Source organism: Oncorhynchus mykiss, chromosome 13, assembly GCF_057628025.1.
Source record: "Oncorhynchus mykiss isolate SJ-2025 chromosome 13, ASM5762802v1, whole genome shotgun sequence".
In the NCBI taxonomy this organism is placed as follows: domain Eukaryota; kingdom Metazoa; phylum Chordata; class Actinopteri; order Salmoniformes; family Salmonidae; genus Oncorhynchus; species Oncorhynchus mykiss.
In genome coordinates this window covers 26270269-26295015 of record NC_143034.1, presented here as the reverse complement: position 1 = coordinate 26295015, position 24747 = coordinate 26270269, and the positions used below count along the sequence as shown (strand labels likewise).

At 41.8% G+C, this 24747-nt stretch overlaps 1 protein-coding gene across 6 annotated transcripts in view; it reads left to right on the top strand.

Annotated features, from left to right (window-relative positions):
- The window catches only part of LOC110485789 (VPS10 domain-containing receptor SorCS1), a 157530-nt gene that overhangs the window by 82773 nt on the left and 50010 nt on the right, over positions 1-24747 (top strand). For all 6 annotated transcript variants that reach the window (XR_005035469.2, XR_016485773.1, XR_016485772.1 and 3 more), the window contains exons 3-4: positions 3306-3405; positions 18795-18953. Coding sequence is in view for 2 of the 6 variants with exons in the window: in XM_036940436.2 (XP_036796331.2) it covers positions 3306-3405; positions 18795-18953 (259 nt within the window). In the remaining 4 variants the exon portion in view is untranslated. The remainder of the gene's footprint in view (positions 1-3305; positions 3406-18794; positions 18954-24747) is intronic.

Below are 24747 nucleotides of genomic sequence, written 5' to 3'. Positions count from 1 at the left end.
GGGCGTGCACTGGGGGTACTCTAAGTCTCCTCCCAAAATAAAGTTGTTGTCCTTGAAAAGAACCCAACAAGGCAATATCACATTAGTACGGTATGAATAAAAGAGCTTGAAATTGAACCCTCACCTAAAACAGAGGAGTAGCTAGGTATGTGATGTGAGGAGTAGCTAGGTATTTGATGTGAGGAGTAGCTAGGTATTGATGTGAGGAGGAGCTAGGTATATGATGTGAGGAGTAGCTAGGTATTGATGTGAGGAGGAGCTAGGTATATGATGTGAGGAGTAGCTAGATATTGATGTGAGGAGTAGCTAGGTATATGATGTGAGGAGTAGCTAGGTATTGATGTGAGGAGTAGCTAGGTATTGATGTGAGGAGTAGCTAGGTATTTGATGTGAGGAGTAGCTAGGTATATGATGTGAGGAGTAGCTAGGTATTGATGTGAGGAGTAGCTAGGTATTGATGTGAGGAGTAGCTAGGTATTTGATGTGAGGAGTAGCTAGGTATATGATGTGAGGAGTAGCTTGGTATTGATGTGAGGAGTAGCTAGGTATTTGATGTGAGGAGTAGCTAGGTATATGATGTGAGGAGTAGCTAGGTATTGATGTGAGGAGTAGCTAGGTATTGATGTGAGGAGTAGCTAGGTATATGATGTGAGGAGTAGCTAGGTATATGATGTGAGGAGTAGCTAGGTATGTGATGTGAGGAGTAGCTAGGTATGTGATGTGAGGAGTAGCTAGGTATTGATGTGAGGAGTAGCTAGGTATTTGATGTGAGGAGTAGCTAGGTATGTGATGTGAGGAGGAGCTAGGTATATGATGTGAGGAGTAGCTAGGTATTTGATGTGAGGAGTAGCTAGGTATTGATGTGAGGAGTAGCTAGGTATATGATGTGAGGAGGAGCTAGGTATATGATGTGAGGAGTAGCTAGGTATATGGAATAACTCAATCACCTGTAACACAATACACAATCCCCAGTGATCCAATATCACAGTGAACCAGATCACCGCTATCAGACTCGCTTTACATTTGTATTCATTTAGCAGACGCTGGTACAGTATCCAGAGCAACTTACAGGAGCAATTAGGGTAAAGTGCCTTGCTCAAGGGCACGGGATTATTAACCGATTCTAAACCGCTAGGCTACCTCCCACCCTGTTATTCTTGTCTCTTTATAATATTCCATCCAACACATGAACAATCCAGAGAATTGGCTGGCTGAAACCAGAGGTCATATGGAGAAGATGACAGCAGAAGGACAGGGGTAGAGCCACCATTTCACAACCTCATAACCAGCACAGCCTTTTCCGCAATCATTGTCCTTGAGCAACCAAATGGGGGGGACGGACGATTGTATTGGTTTCATTGGTTCATGTCGAGAGTTGCTGCACCACTAAAAGTAAGTCATTGGGCCTTAAATCACAGCAGGCGTATGATAGGGTTCTATGAGGAGCAGATCGATAGCCAGATGATGTCATTGTCCTGTGGTCCAAAGTGTCGATGGATCCACCCGTTGATAGATGTTACCACCGGTATTCAGGAGTTCACCGAGAGACGCCCATATTTAATCGACATGGAAACCATCCCATAATAAATCTGAAAGAGTAAAAATGAATGTCACGGGGCTGGGCTGTTTGTGTGTTTCTATGTGTTGTTTGTCAACTTCACTAGAAGAAGAAAAAACTACTTAAAAATTGTAACGGTTCCATTTCAATAGAGTTTCCAAAATCAGGATTTAACATTTCTTTAAGCACAGGATGAATGAAAACCCTCTATCGAAGTCAGCGATTGCTTTGTTTGTAGTAGTAACAAGCGTTGTAGGGTGATGCATGCATGGTGTATTTTTGAAGCTTTGCCTGCTTTGAATGTGTGTGTGTGTGTGTGTTTATGTGTGTGTTTATGTGTGTGTTTTAGCTGAACATGAAATAGCTCCTTGATTGAGCCTCGCTTCTCTATAAATAAAATGAACCTGGCAGGGGAGATAAGTTGTTCAAACTTCGAGACGTTCTGGAATGTCACATCTCAGACGGAACACAAATTTCACATTAGTACTCTGACCATCGCTTAAATATTTCAGCACAATCCCCTTTCATCCACCGTTAGCTTTGACTCAACTGTTGGGATCCATATTGGGTTGTAGTTTTATGCAGACAGACATGGTGATACTTTGAAACCACAGAGTTGTGCTACCTAGACACGACCTCCAAAAAACTTCACACATTATTTAGCCTTTTCAGTATTCTTTACCAAATCCAGTCAAACATTGATGTTACTTCCTTTAAAACAGGAAGCTTTGTGTGAATGACAATGCAGGAGGCCGTGTGAAAACTTTGCATAAAACTAGTCTAACTCATGGTCCAATGCCTTCATCTTTGACCAGCTATAAAACAGTCCACTTGAGACTATGCAGTCAGTCTTTCAACTGTACGTGAAGTTTTGCACTTCGTTGTGTCTTTTTCTCCTAAAAGATTGGACTGAAGGAGTAAATTACATGATTTGACTTCAAGAATCATGTCCTGGATCATAACAGAGCAACTATTCCAGAAAAATTGCTATTGTTCCTGGTGATGCTGTTTTTGAATTCTGTGCCGTTTTAAAAGAAGTGATGGGCATGTGAATGTGAAGTACGGAATTTGCCAATTTAGGGGTTGGACATCTGTTTCAAACTGGTTGGAGACTATATGTCAACAAGTGTCACAATTTCAAAAAAATAAGTATTCTACTGAGCTAAAAAGTGGCTAACAAGTACATACTTTGCTGTGGAACTATTTATCTGACATTAAAATGGACAGTCCTATAGATGTAGGATGTTAATTTGACCAGTTTCTCACAGCAGGGAAATCATCCTGCTGCGTCAGAACATATACACACTTTAGAAGCCTTTTTAAACCTTGATTACACTACCAGTTTGCATTTCCTGCAACAAACACTGTGATCAAATGAAGATCCTTCATCTGTATGATTAATATGAAAATCAAAGATCAAAATGGTTAACTATGCCAAATATGTGCTGTAGTGATATGTAGATCCCCCTATTCTAATTATACTTTACATGTACTGATATTTGGCGCTTAGGCTTATACAAAACCTGAAGGTCAAACTTCCCACTTGAACCCACTACACCCTGGCTAGGTTATGGTGGACTATCCTGTGTAATCTGAGTGTGTCGTCGTAGAACAGCGAACCACAAGGAGGTGGGACTTAATTGTGCATGCTTTTTTTTTTCTCTCCTACTAAACATTCTCCAGGGGATTTTTTAATTACAACAAGTAATTCATCAAGTCTTCATCAAACACTCTGATTAAATTCCAGGTCAACCGACTACGGAACCACTTACCAGAAGCTCAATGAGAAAGTGGGGGCGAAAACAATCCTCAGCTACTTGTACGTCAGTCCCAACAACAAGAGAAAGGTAATGTGCATTTATGTGTTTTGAGGTGTATTTAGTGTTGTTATTTTGTCCTAACTATGAGATAACATTCTAGTTCTCTGTCTGCTTTCCGTCTGCTTTCTAAATGACTCTCTGTGTGGGGTTGTTTCTTACAATGTAAATGCTGACAAATGTCCTAACTCATACAAAACAGTCCACTTGACTCAAATGCGAACGATCTATCAGTATAACTTCTAAGTCGTTTTTTTGTAGTAGAAAAAGTTGATCTGCACATTGCGGCTCAGTTGGATACACTTACGAAGGCATGGCAATGGACTTGCGATGCTGATGTCAACTGCCAATATATAACGAACAGAAACATTTTGACGTTTGTACCGCCTTGTCTGTTTGGTGCCTCTGTCATCTTCCACAACATCCGCCACATCCATTAAGCCGTGCTAATCTCCACCCAGAGAGTTAGCAGTGCTCTTCTAAAAAAAATACTTCTAATCGTTAATATTTATACCGACCCTATAATTTCTCTCTCTTTCCGGAACGAATGAATTATAGACCAGGCAAAGAAAAAAAGGAAGGAAGAATTCCAGTGTTTTAATCAAAGGATAGACAAGCTCTTCATATTTGCGACCGTTGGCTCACCCCCCCCCACCCCCTGCACCCCTAACCCCATCCAACCCCCTCTCCCACAACCCTCAAGAGGAGCCATCCTGACAATTTGAATCATTAGTCCCATCTCCCTTCATCCTTCCTTTCTCACATTCCTCCCTTTTTAAGAAGACTCTAATCAGAACAGGTCATTTTCTCCTAGTTAATTCTTGTCTAATAATGAAGATGAAATGAACCCCCCCCCTCCCCCCCCAACCTCCACTCCCCACCCCACTTCTCCTCGCCCCCGTGTTCAGTCCAATGAGAAAGCTTCTGTCATAGACCAGGAAAGAGGTGTCACGCTAATGGTGAGAGGACAGGAAAAACAGCAGTAGGCTTTATCATTACTTTGGACTGTCATGTGGAATGCTAGCCTGTTTTGTTTGGAACATGAACACTTTGTATTAACAAGAGGTAGGAGGTAAGCCTAGATAATTGTGCAAAATAAAAAAACATCAAAGACCAGGGAAATGTTGTCAAGGTAACAGATGTTGATAGTGAGACATGCAGGGAATACAGTATAGTGAGCTTTACCATTTCCATTAAATATAGTGTGGACTGTTAGCCCGTGGAACGTTAGCCTGCACTGTTTTTAAATGTTTTATTGACAAGAAGTGGAAGGTACAGGCCTTGATGTTGCTACAAAATAAAAACTAACAAACTACTAAGAGTCAAATAGCCTGTTATCTTACAAAGACCATACTGGGCCGTACCTAGTAATTCACCCTGTCTCTGCAGCAAACCTTCTAGATTATACACTGAGTGTACAAAACATTAGGATCACTTTTCGTAATATGGATTTGCTCAGGCCAGACTCAATTCATCGGGGAAATGGACTCTATAAGGTGTTGAAAGTGTTCAGAAGGGATGTTCATAATGTTTTGTGCACTCAGTGTATGTCTCTCTGAACAAAACACAGACCGCTAGTGGGTTTCTAAAATGGCTACAGCATACTACTGCAGAGTCACCCCTTTAACACAGAACTCAGATGATATGAAGTGTAAAAACGGGTAACGGGTAACACACACACACACACACACACACAGACAGAGCCTGTGGGAAGAGGGACCCAGGTTACCTTTGTCATCATCACTCTGGCTAGCTGTCACCCACGCTGTTAGGGTAAGTCAACCTTCTGTTGCTGCAGGGGATGGTAGAGTAGAGAGGAGTGGACGAGAGAGATGCATGGGGTCACTGGTGTACAAGGCCCAGTGGAGGCCAGTCAGAAACAATGGATCACTATTTTATCACTCAGATCAGAACACTGCATGCATTCTGACTCATTCTGAGTATGAGAATGCTTATAAGGGAAACGCTTGCGAAGGCAAATAACCGTACCATCAGTAGTTTCTAGTTTTATTAGATGTATGTATGGGATACGCATGGTATAACATCGTTCAACAAAACGCTTACTGGCAGGCACCTTCTGGACGGTGCAACCACAATAAAACTTAATAAAAGATAACAATAGAAACATAAAGTTAATGGTTCAGTAGAACAGAATAAACATTTTAGCATAAGTATAATGAAGGAAGGCACAATTTATAGTCCAATATTTACATGTGTTTTGGGGAAGGGGGGTGGATTGGGGGCAGTGTATAAATTGAGCAGTATTATAAGTCTTGTAGCAGCCGTTGTGATGTGTGTGTGTGTGTGTAGCATGAATGTATATGTGTGTGTTTGTCTGTGATGGTGTGTGCATGTGTGCAGAGAATCAGAGCAGGTGGTCAGTCCAGTTGAAGAGTAATCACAAGCAAATAGCGGATAAACAGGTTTTAGTACAGAGAAATGTGTGTGAGAAATAACGCGTAATGACGGTAAATATCGACAACCCCTCTGACATGCTTGCAGATCATTTTCTTGTACAAATGTTTGGTAGGGCGGCTAATGCTTCCGGAAAATGAAATGAAAGGAATTTGAGGGGAGGGTGATTGAGCGACGGACAGATTCAGACAAACAACCTCTCTGGTTCCCTCTCAGAAGCAGTCTTTTTTTTTTTTAAGTAATAGCTGTGCTTTCCGTGAAAATTGCAGAACATGCTCAATTGTGGTGGCTTCTGGTACATTCTAATGCCTTGATTCCATCCAAAATGCACCCCTAAATTATAGAATACTTTAATGACTTTTCCTCGCATTTTGGTCAAATTTGTTGTTGTATTCAGTAGAAAGACATTACTTTACAATAAAATGACTGAAAATGATTGAAATTCAGTGTGTTAGTAGTTCGTCTAGGATATCGTCTAGGCCTTGTCCTGATCACAACTCTTTCCTAAGTAAGAAAACCTTTTTAACATCAAACCTGTCTTCTCTTGAGATTCAAGTCACATTTACAGTCTTACTTCAACAGGTATGATGGAATAATGAAGCAGGTGTTAAACATGGGCTTTGCTAAACAGAAAGCAGCAGTTGTCTGTTAACTTTAATTAAATCAGTAGGCCATATATCTATCTGTCTTTAATACTAGCATATAAGTATAATTATCAATCAGTTTTATTTGATCATATTTTGGACCTGAACGCTCTCTCCACTTCCTATTGTTCCTGCAGTGAGAATTCAACATCTTCATTGAATATTTTCATCATTTATCTGCAGATAATCGCTAAAAAGCAGGAGTAGCCTACCAGTAATGCAAATTAGGGAGTCAAAACACACATCTCTCTTATGGAGGAGATTCGTTTCCATTAACCTAACAGATCCATTCAAAAAGAGCCGTTAGTTCGCGAACAACCCATCGCTAGGCTACACTGACGAGCCACTTTAGCGGTCACTGGCATGTCTTTTCATGGGCATCGAATCCTAGGAAAAAACAAACAAGATCTTTGGTTTTATATGTCCCGATGCTATACCATGAACATAACTACATTGTATGATTTATAAATAGCAAAGGGATATAGGGGATTGACTTTATTCAGTCGTTTCGACACTTTTTGTAAACTAGTCAACACTTGCCGTTTGGTAATCAATCAAAGCACAGTAAATAGCCTTTGCGCCCCGACTCTGTGGCTGTATAGGCCGATAAAACATGTGAAAGACTGACAGGTGTCTGTACTATCAATAGATCAATAGATGATGCATATCATTATTTTTAGCGGCAGAAGGCTACATGGACTTTTCTAACTAAAATTTTAAGTGGAAAAAGTAGCCCGGCTTACAATGAGTCTGTTATCGGCTATTTAGCTGACGGCCGGCGCTTATGGAAAACACTGATGAATGCTTTTTCTCATGAACATATTGACTAAAGCAGCAGTCAGTGGCACAAATGTTTCAGATGAGGGCCTTATTTATTTATCTCTCTCTCTCTCTCTGTGTGTGTGTGTGTGTGTGTGTGTGTGTGTGTGTGTGTGTGTGTGTGTGTGTGTGTGTGTGTGTGTGTGTGTGTGTGTGTGTGTGTTGTGCTCCAAAACAATGATAGCTTCTGTGTAGCTCAGACATCGTCATCAGGCAGGTGGGTGGAATATGAATTTGCTTCAGAGTTCAAATACTTCCATTCATTGCCACTATTTTTGAAACAAGCACATATTTATAAGTGCAAATGAATATTTAATGTCCTTGAACTGTCCTCAAAGTAGTAAAGACAAACTCTTTAGAAATGTTCCCATCACTTCCCAAAGAAGTGCAAACGAGGGTACGTACAGATGTAGGATCTTCTTTTGATCACTCGTTTGCTGTGAATCTTCCTGCACAGCAGGAAATGCAAACTTGTAGTGTATTCAATGTTTAAAAAGGCTTCTAAAGGTTGTAATTTCCACTTTAGAATGTTTAGCGTGCTAGCAACTGGAACTGCCATGGGACCCAACTGGCTCTAGCATGATAGTTTAGCGTGCTAGCAACTGGAACTGCCATGGGACCCAACTGGCTCTAGCATGATAGTTTAGCGTGCTAGCAACTGGAACTGCCATGGGACCCAACTGGCTCTAGCATGATAGTTTAGCGTGCTAGCAACTGGAACTGCCATGGGCGCAATAGCACGGCGCAATTTACCATCCTTCAGCTGGTGGAGGTAAACGCTAGCACGGGAGTGGTTCCTCATCTCACTGTTCTTCATGGGAGACAATACAGGCGTGATCTGAGTCAAGGCGAGTTAGCCATGCTCTGGCTGAAGGAAGGGAGTAGCTGTGCATGTGGTGGTAAATGTGATGGAAGCGAACAACCTAACGGTGGAAAAAATATAGAACATCTGTCAGCCCTAAGGCACAATCTACAAATGAGAGCGAGGCAAGAACACTAAGGCCCATGAGCAGGCTGGGAGGGAGGGAGGGAGGGAGGGAGGGAGGGAGGGAGAAGCCAATGGAGAGAGAGAGAGAACCCCTTGGAGTGCTTCCGCAATCTCACACAGATCACATCTCATGACGCCACATGCGATTAATCTTACATTCCATTATGATTTATTAATGTTCCACGTATCGTGATTGTTTGAGACAAAGCAAAATCAAGGTAGTGGCAAAACGGCATGCTTCCTTGCCCTTCAAGTAGACCTACCTCAAACTGTGTTGCGTGCCTTTCCTTGTATTACCTCATTATTATGTGATGCAGTGTAGAGGGTCTGCACTCCAAAAATATAATTTACATATTTTTTTCCATTCTAGAGGCAACAAGTGCAACGCAAACAGGATTATCATTAATATGCTTAATATTATGCATCGATCCCCAACTTGCTCCGACTAGCTTGTTGTACACAACACTCCACCATATCTTCCAATGTGTTTTTGTGTGTGTGTTGGGTGGTAGGGGCTAGGATGGGAGTCATAAAGCCCCAATTACTGCCAGTGTGAAGATGCAATGTTAGTGTTGGTGAGGTTCCGGGCCGGGGTGCAGTGGAAATGTCAAGGTGGTAGTCAATTAGTCTCGACTTCAAATGCCTGGGCTCGAGAGACAGTACTTGTGTTTAATAAGGAGAGTTCAAAGTGTTGCAGCACCTGGTTGGCTGGTGGACTCCATCAGGGAAGGGAAAGAAAAGAGAAGGGCTCATTATGTAGTCCAGAATAGAGAGCGGTAATACCGTATGCAAAGACAAGACAAAGTTTTAAGGGAGTGATCAAATACGGGTGAAATGAAGAGGTGAACTAATGACGAGGTAATAATGATACAGCCAAATCCAAAAAGATGGTCCATGCACCATTTGCCGCAGTGTGTTCTCACTTGTTCAATGTCCCTCTTTCTCTTCCTCCCGCTTGGCTCCCCTTTCATTTTGGTGAGACCTTTACCCGAGCATCCCAAGTCTCCCGGCTGACATTTTTATTAGCCTCTTATGAAGACTTCACTTCTTTTCCCACGCCAGACCTTGTCCCTGCTTGACTGCCCTTTTGCCCATAGCCTCAATTAGGCATCTACTCGGTCTCCCATCCAAAGCAAGACCTGGATTGTGTTCGAAAACGGACCGAAACCGAGGAAGAGACTACCTGGGACTTGTCCACTAAGAAATGCTCATTTTAGTTTTCCTTTGTAAAACATTTTAAAACCTACCCTAAATGAACATAACCCTGTAGTTAAACCCATTCAATCCCTTTCCATTGCTGACATGTTCTCCGTAAATAGGTTATGCCCTGGGTTCAAGGAATCAACCGCGAGAACTCCTTAGGTAGATTTTTAGTAAGCGCTAGGACAGTACATTGTATTAGCAGATGAAGAAAGTGAAGTCCATTAGGAAGAAATGATCTCTCCAAGGCACTGCAGGGCTTTTCATTAACAATGTATTATCTTTCCTGGGTCTTAGTGAGTGTGTTACACTGAGATTTCTCACAAAGGAAAGAGGAGGCCATTTTTATTCATTCCAGACAGGCATACAGAGGAAATTGAAGCCATTCTGTCAGTAATTAAAATGCACGGTGGACAATTATCTCAGTTGTAATAGCGTTATTAAGATTAACATTCTTAAGACATTAATATAGAATGTCCATGTGAATATTGGAACATTTCACTCACAGTAGATAGATGTACATTCTGATTTACTGTAGTTCAAGAGCAGTATGTCTTATAAGATTTACTCACTATGATCTTGCTGCCTTTTCTCCTGCCAAGTTGGACGGTTTCTATTCATGATTTTCCTCATGAAAAACCCCTACACTTCCTATCCATCAAACTCAAACGTATTTGCTGGGGAGTTTTCTTCTCTTTTTGGACACATTTTTGGAATCGCCCTAACTCCAAATATAAATTGGACTATCTGACCAGCTGATGCAGAAAGAACTGTCGAATGGCCAAATTGCTAAGTTTTAAACAGAGGAAGTTATTTTAAAACTCTGGGGTGGTCCATGGAGGTACTGCAGGGGGACTGCGAAAATATATATTCTTTAATTTAATTAAATTGTATGAATATTGCTTGCAACAACAGAATAAACACATTTAAAATGACATACCTACAGTAGAAAATAGGATATTATCTTGTTTCTAATGATGTCAACTTTATTTCTCAACTCCTAATATTGAGCAAGTTACACTCATTGGAGCCAATTACACTCACTGGACTATTTGACATAGGCTTTGAAAAGCACCTGCGTTAAAGGCTACCAGTGCAGCAAGTGGCGCTGGCTGCTGGTATGCTTTCTCAACTCGGACATACAGTTTCTCCAACACATGGCGAACCTTTGTTTAACCAGCTGAACAGCTGCTCTTCGCCACTGGTGCAAAAGAAACTCCCGCAAGCTCTGGGGGCTGATGAGACCGTCCCGCTCACACCTAGAGTGGGGATAACAAGTATTTGGTACACTGCCGATTTTGCAGGTTTTCCCTACTTACAAAGCATGTAGAGGTCTGTAATTCTTATCATAGGTACACTTAATCTGTGAGAGACGGAATCTAAAACAGAAAATCACATTGTATGATTTTTAAGTAATTCATTTGCATTTTATTGCATGACATAAGTATTTGATCACCTACCAACCAGCAAGAATTCCGTCTCTCACAGACCTGTTAGTTTGTCTTTAAGAAGCCCTCCTGTTCTCCACTCATGACCTGTATTAACTGCACCTGTTTGAACTCGTTACCTGTATAAAAGACACCTGTCCACACACTCAATCAAACAGACTCCAACCTCTCCACAATGGCCAAGACCAGAGAGCTGTGTAATGACATCAGGGATAAAATTGTAGACCTGCACAAGGCTGGGATGGGCTACAGGACAATAGGCAAGCAGCTTGGTGAGAAGGCAACAACTTGGCGCAATTATTAGAAAATGGAAGAAGGTCAAGATGACGGTCATTCACCCTCGGTCTGGGGCTCCATGCAAGATCTCACCTCGTGGGGCATCAATGATCACGAGGAAGGTGAGGGATCAGCCCAGAACTACACGGCAGGACCTGGCCAATGACCTGAAGAGAGCCGGGACCACAGTCTCAAAGAAAACCATTAGTAACACACCACGCAGTCATGGATTAAAATCCTGCAACGCACGAAAGGTCCCCCTGCTCAATCCAGCGCATGTCCAGGCCCGTCTGAAGTTTTCCTCCTCTGGATCATCCAGATGGTCATTGGCATGGGAGAAGGTAATTTGGTCTAATGAGACAAAAATATAGGTTTTTGGTCTAAACTGTTTGGAGGAAGAAGAAGGATGAGTACAACCCCAAGAACACCATCCCAACCGTGAAGCATGGAGGTGGAAACATCATTCTTTGGGGATGCTTTTCTGCAAAGGGGACAGGACGACTGCACTGTATTGAGGGGAGGATGGATGGGGCCATGTATCGCGAGATCTTGGCCAACAACCTCCTTCCCTCAGTAAGAGCATTGAAGATGGGTGGTGGCTGGGTCTTCCAGCATGACAACGACCCGAAACACACAGCCATGGCAACTAAGGAGTGGCTCCGTAAGAAGCATCTCAAGGTCCTGCAGTGGCCTAGCCAGTCTCCAGACCTGAACCCAATAGAAAATCTTTGGATGGAGCTGAAAGTCCGTATTGCCCAGCGACAGCCCCGAAACCTGAAGGATCTGGAGAAGGTATGTATGGAAGAGTGGGCCAAAATGTCTGTATTTCTGTTTTCTGTACCAAATATTAAGTTCTGCTTTTCTGATGTATCAAATTATTATGTCATGCAATAAAATGCAAATAAATGACTTAAAAATCATACAATGTGATTTTCAGCATCTCTCACCGTTGAAGTTTACCTATGATAAAAATTACAGACCTCTACATGCTTTGTAAGTAGGAAAACCTGCAATATCGGCAGTGTATCAAATACTTCTCCCCACTGTATGTCTAAATTCCATGTTTTTAAGAAATGATTTTGACAGTAACCCTCCTTTTTAATTTCCACATCTAACAAGTGAAGTGTTTATTGTCCAATCTACATAGTAGTAGGTTAGTCAGACAGACTATATAGTTGGCATGCATCTAATTAGCCTATTACCGAGCAGTGCAGGTGGCAGCCCGCCTCGGCCTCCTCACCTATTTGGCTATCAAAAATTCAAAACAGTTAGGTGAATCAGGTCGCACTCGGATGGAGAGTGAGTGCATTGTTGATGGTGGATGAACAAAAAGCCAAGTGGTCCACAAAAACGCTGCAAAAAAAGCTTTATCTGACCAACCTCATGCCAAATGACCACCTTGTCCTCGAATGAGGAAACACCAGGTGGAAGCTAATAGGCCTAGTTATGCAGAAGCTAGCACTAGCAGCCTGCCAGTCCAGACTGAGACCTCCCTGCCCGGGCCCTGCTATAAGAGTGGACTTATAGCAGGGCCCTCCTCTTCTTCCTCCCTTTGCAAATAGTGACAAGTTCCTCTAGTGAGAGTGTCGAGCCTCCACCTCCTCCTCTCCCAGAAAACCAAGCTGACGGTAAAGCCTACAAGTGATGAGACGGATAGCCCACAGCGTGGAGTCCGAGTTCCAGTGTGTAATATATATAGGCTACCATGCTAAGTACTGTATATAGCTATAGATAGGCTAGTAGGCTAGACTGCATTGTCTGTATAATGAAACAATCCCTAGTAAGCTATTGTTTTGATCATTGGCATTAATAGACTGGTTTTACGTTCTACCCAAGCTGCACGAGAGCGTGAGGACGGCAAAGGTAGGCTTTTAGGGCTACAGGACAGTTGTATCCTATTTAAAAACATAAATTGGTTACTGATTAGTATGTTGTTGCATGGAACATTCATTTCACAATCTGCAACGTTTGAATGTCCTACTTTAATGACTGAGGAAGTAAATACATTATTGCAACCAGACAGCATTCTAAACAGCAGCATTGCAACACTGTAGGCCTATAGCTTAGTGAAACATAAGTGTTAGGCTCAACATGAGAAAATGACAATCCAAATAAAACATGTATCCATTAAAGCAAAGCTATAGGCTACTACAAGCACTAGCACCAATCTGATAGCCTATCGATAGGCAGCCACATAGACGTTGCAATTTCAGAACCACGGACAGCGATCGGTAGTCTACACTGAGGGGCTGACTTTGCGGGGGTCCAGAGAAAGTGCGCTACGCAAGTGCTCTTAGCCAAAATGTGTTTGGAGTTCCACTTCCTCTTCCAATTATAATGTGGGGGGAAGTCAAAATGTAGAGAAACCTCACCAAATATATTCATTATAAAATGTTAATTACTTCTTCTTGCCATTATCATTCATCTGATGATAAGACAAGACATGTGAAAGAAACACGTTTTTCCTAACATATGATGAGGGTTCCTGGGTCGCTGGTTTGCCTGGGAGGGGGGTCCCTTGGCAAGAAAAGGTTGAAGACCCTTGGTCTAGTTATGTTGGGTGTTGTGTAATTGTTACTTGGGCCACTAGATGGTGGCTGATTCATGGCTTCTACACTACTCTGCTGCTCTTCAGACGCTCTCTACAAGGCGAAAGAGACAGTCAAGACTAACTTTTTTGTCTGAGGAGTTCACCTACTGGTCACCGACCGTCCATGGGATGACATTAGTCGAACAAGCAACTCCTATTGTTTTCTGTTCAACAACAAATGCACCTGCTGCTGGTTTTCAGGAAGTGACATCTGTCATGTTGCCCATTCAAACTCTCATAATCATGTCTGGGTAGTCAAACTAGTAGCAACATGTCAGCCTAAAAGTGGGGGTCTGTTGTTAGGAGCTACAATTTAGTGAGTACTACTTTCCCTCTACTCCTCTCCATGAACTTCATTGAAATCTTGCCATTTGAACCTCCTATAGTGCAAAGAGAATATATTTGTCGCTGGGGCACCGACTGCTTGGATTTAGAGAGAGTCTTCACAATCCAATTACTGTGACTGGGGTGAAATGGAAAATATGGGCCTAATTTCATTAATATTCTATCACTGAGTATTTACTGCTGCACGGCTATTAACTCACTGTGTTATTCATCGCACACTTCTTAAACGTCTTGCAGTTGGTGGCTGCTTCATTATCCTTTGGTCATTTTGAACCTCTTTGGCTTCATAAACTAAATACGTGCACACGCACATACGTACACACACACACACACACACACACACACACACACACACACACACACACACACACACACACACACACACACACACACACACACACACACACACACTCACACACACACACACACACACACACACACACACACACACACACACACACACACACACACACACAAATGTAGCAATTCCAGGCATGCCCTCTCTTTTCCCCGTGCCCCATCAGGGGAAAGTGTGAAGTGTAGAAATGAACAAAATGCCAGCGTTTAAGTGTGGATTAAAGAGCATGGAACTCTGATGGAGAACATTTCAGGGTCAGCATGATTCCTTCAGACTCCATTTTTCTCTTTTTCTCCTAAACTCTGTTAATTAAGCAAGAAGTGAAGGATTTAACAAGCAAAGCATTACGCAACATTTGGACATGCATTTTCAGAGTTGTTTTGACCAGAGTGTGATGGTTTCTTGAAATTGCCATTGGAAACGTTGATTGAGTCCACATGTTCAGTCTGTCATTTCCTGCCTAAACATGACACCGTAATGTCATGTTGTGTGAAGAGGATGTTGACATTTCCATGCAGTTTTATAGAAATCTGTTCAATTACAAGGTAAAGCTCCAAGATGGCTTATCTAAAGATACAGCTACTGTCTAAGCAAACAGTCATGTAATTCTGCATGATGAGGACGTTGTTGACATTTTTACACAGTTTTATATAAATATGTAAAATGACAAGGTAAAGCTCCGAGCTAACATAAGTCTAAAGGCTTATCCATGTTAAGTGAAGTTGAGTATTTAGATAAAAGTATAACTGCTGAATACTTGGCAACTTCATTGCCCTGTTTACCGCTCATGGTTAATGTCATCTTATGAAGCGGGAATATAGTATTCAACACAACTCCTACAGGATTCATTCCCTCACAGCCACATCTGTCCAACTCTTCCCCTCATTTCTCTCTCATCTGAAGGTTATAAGTGGAACTAATCAGATACAACCACATCCCCGAGAAGCTCACCAGAATCTTCATAATCCATTTCTACGTCGCACTAGGATATATCGATTTCCATATTCCAAAAACATATTATTGAAATAAGTTGTTGTGAGTGTTCCCCAAATTGATGAAACTGCTTATAATCCTCCCTTTACAATAGCTGCATTAGCCTACATAGGCTAGGCTAGAATAGGGCTGTATCACAATAGCAGCATTAGCCTACATAGGCTAGGCTAGAATAGGGCTGTATCACAATAGCAGCATTAGCCTACATAGGCTAGGCTAGAATAGGGCTGTATCACAATAGCAGCATTAGCCTACATAGGCTAGGCTAGAATAGGGCTGTATCACAATAGCTGCATTAGCCTACATAGGCTAGGCTAGAGTAGGACTATATCGCACTAGGGTGTTGTTTCCATATTTATAGGAGCAGACAAAAGTTTTTATAGTGCCCAGAGTTAAAATACTGTCTCTTACAAAGTGGTAATTGTGAATGGAATGTAAAAAAGAAACCTTGTTGGGTGCTACATTTGATATTTGATTGGATTGGTCAGCATGTGGATCACGTATGGCGCTACGCTAGCTAGCTCACTGTGATTGATGAACTTGTGTTTGGGGTCGGCCCACTATAGCTACCATTACCATGCATAGTTTGACAAATGACTTAGCAAGCTTGAGCAGGCGCGGCTGAGACTATGTTATATAGCCAATGGTTCCTGCTGGAAGTATATTGGGCATTTTAGCTCATGCCCCATTCCCAAATCCACCGCTATTGATGGTAATCAGGGAAACTTAGGAGATTTGTCAAATGGGGAAAAACTGAGAAAGAGTGATAACTGATTGGAAAGACATCTGTCATGTGACACAGGGGAACCTGTTAAAATCACCTTGGGATGTTGGTTGAAGGTTGTGTCTCCCTACTCCGTTAGCTTTTTCTCTATCCTCTATAACCCAGTAAGTATGGTTCCATAGCAGTGTGATCCATGCACGACTGGTGTCATTAATGACAATTTGCTAGCGTAATGTTATCAGTGGTCTGGCTGGGGAAGGGTGAACTATAGAAATATGGTGGTGTGAGGAGACTCCTAGACTTCGACGGTTTGACGGTTCCACAATGTCTCGACACTGAAACTGTGGAGGTTTCAGAGTCGTTGTCTGACACTGAAATTGTGTACACTACTGGAATGGATGAGTTAGGATAATATATGCCAATCAGTTCATGGTTTTATTAACACACACACACACACACACACACACACACACACACACTCTACTTCCTTCCCACTGTGCTACTGATAAGGGGTTATGTAAGTGTTCAGGATGACTGATTCAATTACATTTGCTGCTGATTATATCTTTTGATATATGTGTTTTTGTTCTCATTTGGCACAATCACAGGGAAAAAATTGTGAACCTCCAAGAAAAGAACAAAGCTTGTGGGAAATTAGAGCTTTCAAAGCCTGACTGAACAGAGCGCAAGAGAAAGAGAGAGAGAGGGAGAGCAATCTGAATGCGTTACCCATACACACTCGCTACAAGATAGGCAAAAGGTGGTTTAAAAGACTGTCTGTACAACAGTAATTAGGATCTAGCAGAGCGGAACACAGGTTTATAATTGAGATATCTAACAAGCGGGAGATGACAGTGAGTCTAAAGACGCCAATTTAGAACCGCAAATTACTGACATTATATCTGTTATTAAATGTAGACTTTATAATCAAATCATATAATCGAATAATTATTTTATTTTTTCAATCGTGCAACTTAAAACTCTCAAGCTGCCTATCACATGGATTCAGTGGTGGTCGCGATGTTTAAGATGAGGGAGGATGAGCATGGCCTTATTTCTGTTATCAGCTCAATGTAAAATCGATAGGTTTAGGTTACTACATGATACTAGAATTTTCCCTATTCCCATCATGAGGTTGCTACAATCTAACCTATCAATGAAAGTTTACAACTTAGTTGCAAAGGTTGAGAGGAAAATTGGAGTAATCAAGGTGACAGACAGTGACACATTCAATACTTTGCACACTCTTGACTCTAGTTGATCTAGGGTGTAATCATTAGTCCAACAGTTGCAAACAAGAGTTTCTGTTTGACAAATTCAGGTATGTTTATCCATGTTTCGTTAAGTTTGCTTCCGTTTAAGAAATGTTTTTCCAAAAAATCGGCAAAATGAATACACCCTAATCACATTCAAACACAGTTCACTTTCATAGCAGCCACATACAAACAGCATGATAATTTTGCTCATTGTATAATTCCTTCTCACATCTACACGCTCTCCTCCGCTCACATTTTCCCTTCGCTTGTGGACTTCAGTACACAACACATTAGCTGTCTTTGACCAGGCGAAAAAACCTTTCTAAGCCAAACCTTCATATTGTAACCGCCAACCGCGACACACGGCCTACATCATTGTCACCATATTAACTAACGTCATAGTCAACATGGTTACTAGAACTAACATGTTAGTAAACCTGCTACAATCATGCAGTACAGTGTACAGTCAGCAAGCAGTTTAGCAGTTACACCGATGGGGCCTGGTAGCAATACATTAATAAAACCAAAAGCTTACCTTGACTTGGAAGAGTTCCAGTGTTGGATAGCCATAGCCAGCTAGCTAACATAGCATCCCTCTCTGTTTGAGCTGGGTGTTTGAGCAGGCTAAACTAGCTAGCTGCATTCGCTAGCTAAGTGAAAGTGAAAAAAAATACAACAAAATATAGCTCTCTCTCTCTTGCTTTTTCATTTATAACGAAATTCATTTGTTAAACTGTTCAACTATTGGCTTTCTCTTTCTTTGAGTCTACTACTCACCACATTTTATAAACTGCCATGCTAGCTAGCTGTAGCTTATTCTTTCAGAACTAGATTAATTCTCTGATCCTTTGATTGATTGGGTGGACAACATGTCGCTTCATGCTGCAGAAGCAGACGGACGTCCCCTGGAAGTTGTCACAATTACTATGTAAGTCTATGGAAGGGGTTGATTTTGTATTGAAGTTGTTGTACCCAGAGGAGGACGGAAACTAGCTGTCCACCGAGGTCATCATGGTGCTACCCTACAGAGTGCTGTTGAGGTTGCTGTAGACCTTCATTGCAAAACAGTGTGTTTTAATAAACTATTTGGTGACGTGAATACATTTAGTATAGTTTTATCTAAAACGGATAACTGTTTTAATGTTTCACAATTTTTTATGATATTTACTGAGTAGGATGGTCCTCCCCTTCCTCTGAGAAGCCTTCACTGCATGGATTACCAAAATATATACCATTTAAATCTTTATCCAACACTGATTCAAACTAAGCCTCACTCCCAAGCTAACTATAATATCTCCCATTCTTCCAGGACCAGCTCCCTCCATGGCTAGCTCTGATTCTATTTCTGTCTGCTCTCATTCAGATCATGCTTCTGACTGACCCGGAGGTGGAAAGCAGCCTGCTGATCAGCTCCGATGAGGGAGCCACCTATCAGAAGTACCGCCTCAGCTTCTACATCCTCAGCCTTCTCTTCCACCCCGAGCAGGAGGACTGGATCCTTGCCTACAGCCATGACCAGAAGGTAAGAGGAGAGGGAGGAGAGAGAACTGACTGACACACGCGCGCACACACCCACTCAGAGATCACTTAACTACTGTATCTGGTAGCTAGCTATAGTCTCTTTTTGTCATCAGAGGCTTTCTGTCTTTTGTCTGTTTTGCCCTCTGTCAGACATCAAAACAAGATGAGCTGTTATGAATGAATTATCTTTTTTATTTTTTTTTCGTGTCAAATCGTCAATTGGCAACCCCATCCCTTATGGGATTAATTGACACATAAACAAACATTACAATAATTCACTATGGTAATTAAATGATAATTCTTCTGAGTCAGGCGGTGGGGTGAGGGATGAGGTGGCATCAGTTGGGGACTAGTTACTCTGCAGTTGAGTGAGTCGCGTTACCATGGCGAGAGAGAGAGAGAGAGACTTGATTAGCATATTTTGTGGATTGTCAGTGGATTTAAACTTATGATAGCCCTCAACTAAGATTGTGAGTGGGTTTTAAACTATGAGGGTTGATGATTGTTGATTCTATTTAATATATTGGAGTTTAGACAAGTGGCAAAGTCAAGTGTTCATAACTTACGCAACGATGTGCTTTATTTTAATACATTGAGTTTCTCTGGCTGAGACTAGAGCCATGTACTCTATACCCCATATACTCTATATATAGTGTCATATACTCAATCTACTACATATTGCTGTATATGGAGCCATACTCCATATATAGTGCCATACTGTATTCTCAATATTCTCCATATATTCCATATATAGTGCCATACACTCAATATACTCAATATAGAGTCCTACTGTATATGTGGCTCAGGTGGCCCTACATGAGGATTTTACGATGCAGTTTGGGGACTTTAGAGGACAAATCCCTAAGTCCCTTGAAGCTCCTCGTCCGTTAAATGTAGGCCCGGCATCCCTTCCAATAACTTTAGGAGAAAGAAAAACCAACAGAGGTGAACCCTGATAAACAGTCATCTGCACCTTAACAAAGGCTAAACGTGTATTATATACCCTTAGACCGAGGGTTTGACTAATTCCTTTTCACCATGACTCAGGGGTTTGATATCCACTACAGTATTTTCGGAAAAAGGCATCAAAGGTATAACATATGTGGCGATGAATCATCAAGATTCTAGTCCAAGGGAATGAAGCGTTGCCGTTTTAAGAATAAATAACCGTCTAATATATGAGACGCTGTCTGATGATGGTAATTACTGATGAACTACTGAGGCAGGAGATGGTAATATGTAAAATATATATTCCAGACCTGCGATTTATAGCAATTTTGAGAATGACCATTACCATTAATAAATGCCTTGCTTGCAGCCAGAGCCATTTGCGCCTAATGTTTCACATCTGATAAATAATGAATGTTTCTCTTTTCTTTCCTGAGGAGGTACTTAGTGTAACTTGGGAGGTGTTTTGGCTGTAGTTATAAGATGCACCTGGCCATGCATATACACTGAGTGTACAAAACATTAAGAACATCTTCCTAATGTTGAGTTGAACCAACCCCCCCCCCCCCCCCAGCCTCAATTCGTCAGGGCATGGACTCTTCAAGGTGTCGAAAGCATTCTACAGGGATGCCAGCCCATGTTGACTCCAATGTTTCCCACAGTTGTGTCAAGTTGGCTGGATGTCCTCTGGGTGGTGGACCATTCTTGATACACACAGGGAACTGTTGAGCATGAAAAACCCAGCAGCGTTGCAGTTCTTGAGACAAAGCGGTGCGCCTGGCATCTACGACCATACCCCGTTCATAGGCACTTACATCTTTTGTCTTGCCCATTCACCCTCTGAATGGCAGACATACAAAATCCATGTCTCAATTGTCTCATAGCTTAAAAATCCTTATTTTACCTGTCTCCTCCACTTCATCTACACTGATTGAAGTGGATTTAACAAGTGATATCAATGAGTGATCATAGCTTTCAACTGGATTCACCTGGTCAGTGTATGTCATGGAAAGAGCAGGTGTTCATAATGTTTCGTACACTCAGTCTATACAGCATACAGGTTTAATATATGTGCGTACCTCTCATTCTCTCTCTCATTCTTTCCCTCTCTCTCTCTTCCTCCTTTTCTCTCAATCTCAATCGCTCACTCTCCTTACCTACCCCCCTCTCTACTTACCTGACTACCCAGACTCCTTGCTCCAGCTAAATGCTACGCCACGCCCACGAGCGTTAGTTTATTCTCCGCAATGAGTCTGAATCCGAGTACCTCCCAGACGATTTCTTGAATGCAAACAAATTCCATCCATTTTGATTGGTCCCAGAAATCGATGGGTTGGGCCAGAGCCAGAACACACATGGGTAAAGCAGTGGGTTTGAAAACGGGCTTTGATCACCTGATTGGTTAGAAATGATCCAATCACTGATGACTTTGTTTTGTACAACACCCCTCATTTTGACATCACGACAAATAGCCTCAATGATGGCAGTCTCAGACGAGCAGCGGAATAATTCAGTTTGAGTCGTCAGGCAACCTCTCTACCTCCCTCCCTTCCTTCCTTCCTCACTCCCTCTCTCCTACTCTTTCCCCTTTCCTTCATTTATCTTGCAGTGGTCCCTTAGAGCTATTCCTCCTCATTATTTGCATGTCTTAGATTGAGAGACTTCTAGAAAACACACACGCACACACACACACACACACACACACACAGAGAGAGAGATCACTTAACTACTGTATCTGGTAGCTAGCTACTGTCTCTTTTGTCATCTGAGGCTTTCTGTCTTCTGTCGGCTTTGGCCTCTGTCAGACATCAAAACAAGGTGAGCTGTTATGAGTCAGGTGGAGGGTGAGAGTGAGGGGTGAGGCAGCATCAGGGGACAATTTTTTTCTGCCGGTGAGTGAGTGGCGTGACCATGGCGAGAGGCTATTGTCTGACTCATTACTCATATTCAGATATGACAAAGAGAGAGGGAGGAGGGGGAGAGAGGGAGAAGAGAGGGAGAAGGAGGGAGAAAGAGCGATTAGACGAGTTAGAGACTCGATTGGTGTCGGTGGATGTAAACTGAAAGTAGTCCTGAAGGTAGCCCTGAACTTTCCAGAAAGCGAGAAGCATTCACACAATGGGTTGATGATTGTTGACATAATGACACTAGACTGTGTAATATGTTTAAGTTCAACTGAGTGGCAAAGTCAAGTAGTCATAACTTACTCAAACTGATTTGCTCATACTTGAATAAATGCAGTTCTTGTGACTGAAACCAAAGCCATATATAGAGCCACATACTCCATATACAGTGCATTCAGAATGTATTCAGACTCCTTCACTTTTTCCACATTTTGTTACGGTACAGCCTTATTCTAAAATTGATTAAATTGTTATTTTTCATCATCAATCTACACACAATACCCCATAATGACAAAGAAAAACAGGTTTTTAGAACATTTTGCAAATGTATTAAAAACCAAAAACTGCTATCACATTTACATAAGTATTCAGACCCTTTACTCAGTACTTTGTTGAAGCTCCTTTGGCAGCGATTACAGCCTTGATTCTTCTTGGGTATGACGCTACACGCTTGGCACACCTGTATTTGGGGAGTTTTTCCCATTTTTCTCTGTAGAATTTCTCAAACTCTGTCAGGTTGGATGGGGAGTGTTGCTGCATATCTATTTTCAGGTCCAGAGATGTTTTATTGGGTTCAAGTCCGGGCTCTGGCTGGGCCACTCAAGGACATTCAGAGACTTTCCCGAAGCCACTCCTGCGTTGTCTTGGATGTGTGCTTCGGGTTGTTGTCCCGTTGGGAGGTGAATCTTCGCCCCCAGTCTGTGGTCCTGAGCGCTCTGGAGCAGGTTTTCATCAAGACACTCTCTGTACTTTGCTCCGTTCATCTAGTTTCCCAGTCCCGCTACTGTGAAGCATGGTGGTGGCAGCATCATGCTGCCAGGATGTTTTTCATCTTTGTCATTGTGTGATTTTATCCATTTTAGAATAAGGCTGTAACGTCACAACATGTGGAAAAAGGGAAACGGTCTGAATGCTTTCCAAATGCCCTGAATAGTGCCATACACTCATCATACTTCATAGAGTCCTATAGATGGCCCTACATGAGGACTTTCTTTTGCAGTGTGGGGACTTTTGAGGTCCCTTAAAAGGAAACTTCACCATTTTTCAACTTCATGAACATCACCTCCAGCACCACCCCAACATAGACATATGTGACAATTGTTTATTTCCATGTTTGGTAGTAAAAAGAGATAGAGGAAGATACGTGTTTCCAATGATATCATCATTGTGCATCGTTTGATTTTGAGCAATTGTGCGTAGGCATTGCCAACTAATTGCCTACTAATTCTCTACTAAATGGTTGATGATGTCCTTGGAAAGACTCATCTTTCTCTATTGTTTTTACTACAAAACATAGAAACGGGCCATTTTCACATATGTTAATGTTGGGGTGGTGCTGGAGATGGTGAATATGAGGTAGATTTCCCTTGAAGCTCCTCGTCCGTTAAATGTAGGCCCGGCATTCCTTCCAATAACTTTAGGAGAAAGAAAAACCAACAGAGGTGAACCCCGATAAACAGTCATATGCACCTTAACAAAGGCTAAACGTGTATTATATACCCTTAGACCGAGGGTTTGACTAATTCCTTTTCACCATGACTCAGTGATTTGATCTCCCCATTTAAGCTCGATGAATCAGACAAACATGTAAACATTGTGCTTATAATTAATTGATATTGGAGTCTAAGGGAATGCAGTGCATGTTTGTATCGAATAAATGGTTATGGAATGGTTAATGAATAAATAATCATCTAATACACGAGACACTGTCTTGTGATGGTAATTGTCTGTGAATTACTGAGGCAAGAGAGAAGGTAATTATGCCAAAGATATATTCCAGACCTGCGATATATAGCCATTTTGACCATTACCATTAATAAATGCCTAGCTTGCAGACCAGAGCCATTTGGGCCTAATGCTTCACATCTGATAAATAATAATACTAATTTTTCCAGAGGAGACACTTATTGTACTTCGGGCGGTTTTCGGCTGTTGTTATAGGATGCACCTGGCCATGTGTATATATATATGCTACACTCTATAGACCCTCACTTATTTCTTCTCTCTCTCTCTCTCTCTCTCTAAATCTCTCACTCTCACTCTCCCCTCGTCTCCCTCCCTCCCTCTATCTCCTGCTCCCGTCTTTTCCATTCTCTTTATTTACTCTCTATGGTCCCTTGGAGCTATTCCTCCTTCCTCCTTGGCATTTCCTAGATTGGAGATCTGGCTCTCTAGCCAGTACTTATTTCAGTGTACAAATCCCTCTCACTCTCCCTCCTCTCCAACTTGCCTGACTAAGTGCTAACACTGTGTGTCTCAAATGGCACCCTATTCCCTATATGAGGCACTACTTTTGACCAGATCCATATGGGGCCTGGTTAAAATTAGTGCACTAACTAGGGAATAGGGTGCAATTTAGACACAACTCCAGTATGGGGGTTAGCTAATTAGTCAGTGATTTCCTGCCTCTCTACCCCTTCTTCTTGCATCTGTTTAATTCAACTCTGTTCCTTATGAAAGTCATAGCTCAGTTCAAATAGCACTATTCACATTTTCCACTGCCATATATTGACATAGAAATATATTGACCATGTTCTGTGGCCAGAATAGCATATGCCTCATAGGCAGATATTGTGTAAGGCACAAATGGTATGGAAGCAACCGACTGTATAGTACATGCAGTACAGTACTGTACATACATAGTAACGTGTTCAACCTGACCTGATCTAATGTTATGACATGGTTATGAAATGTTTAATGATGTTACGGATGGTAGTAGTATGT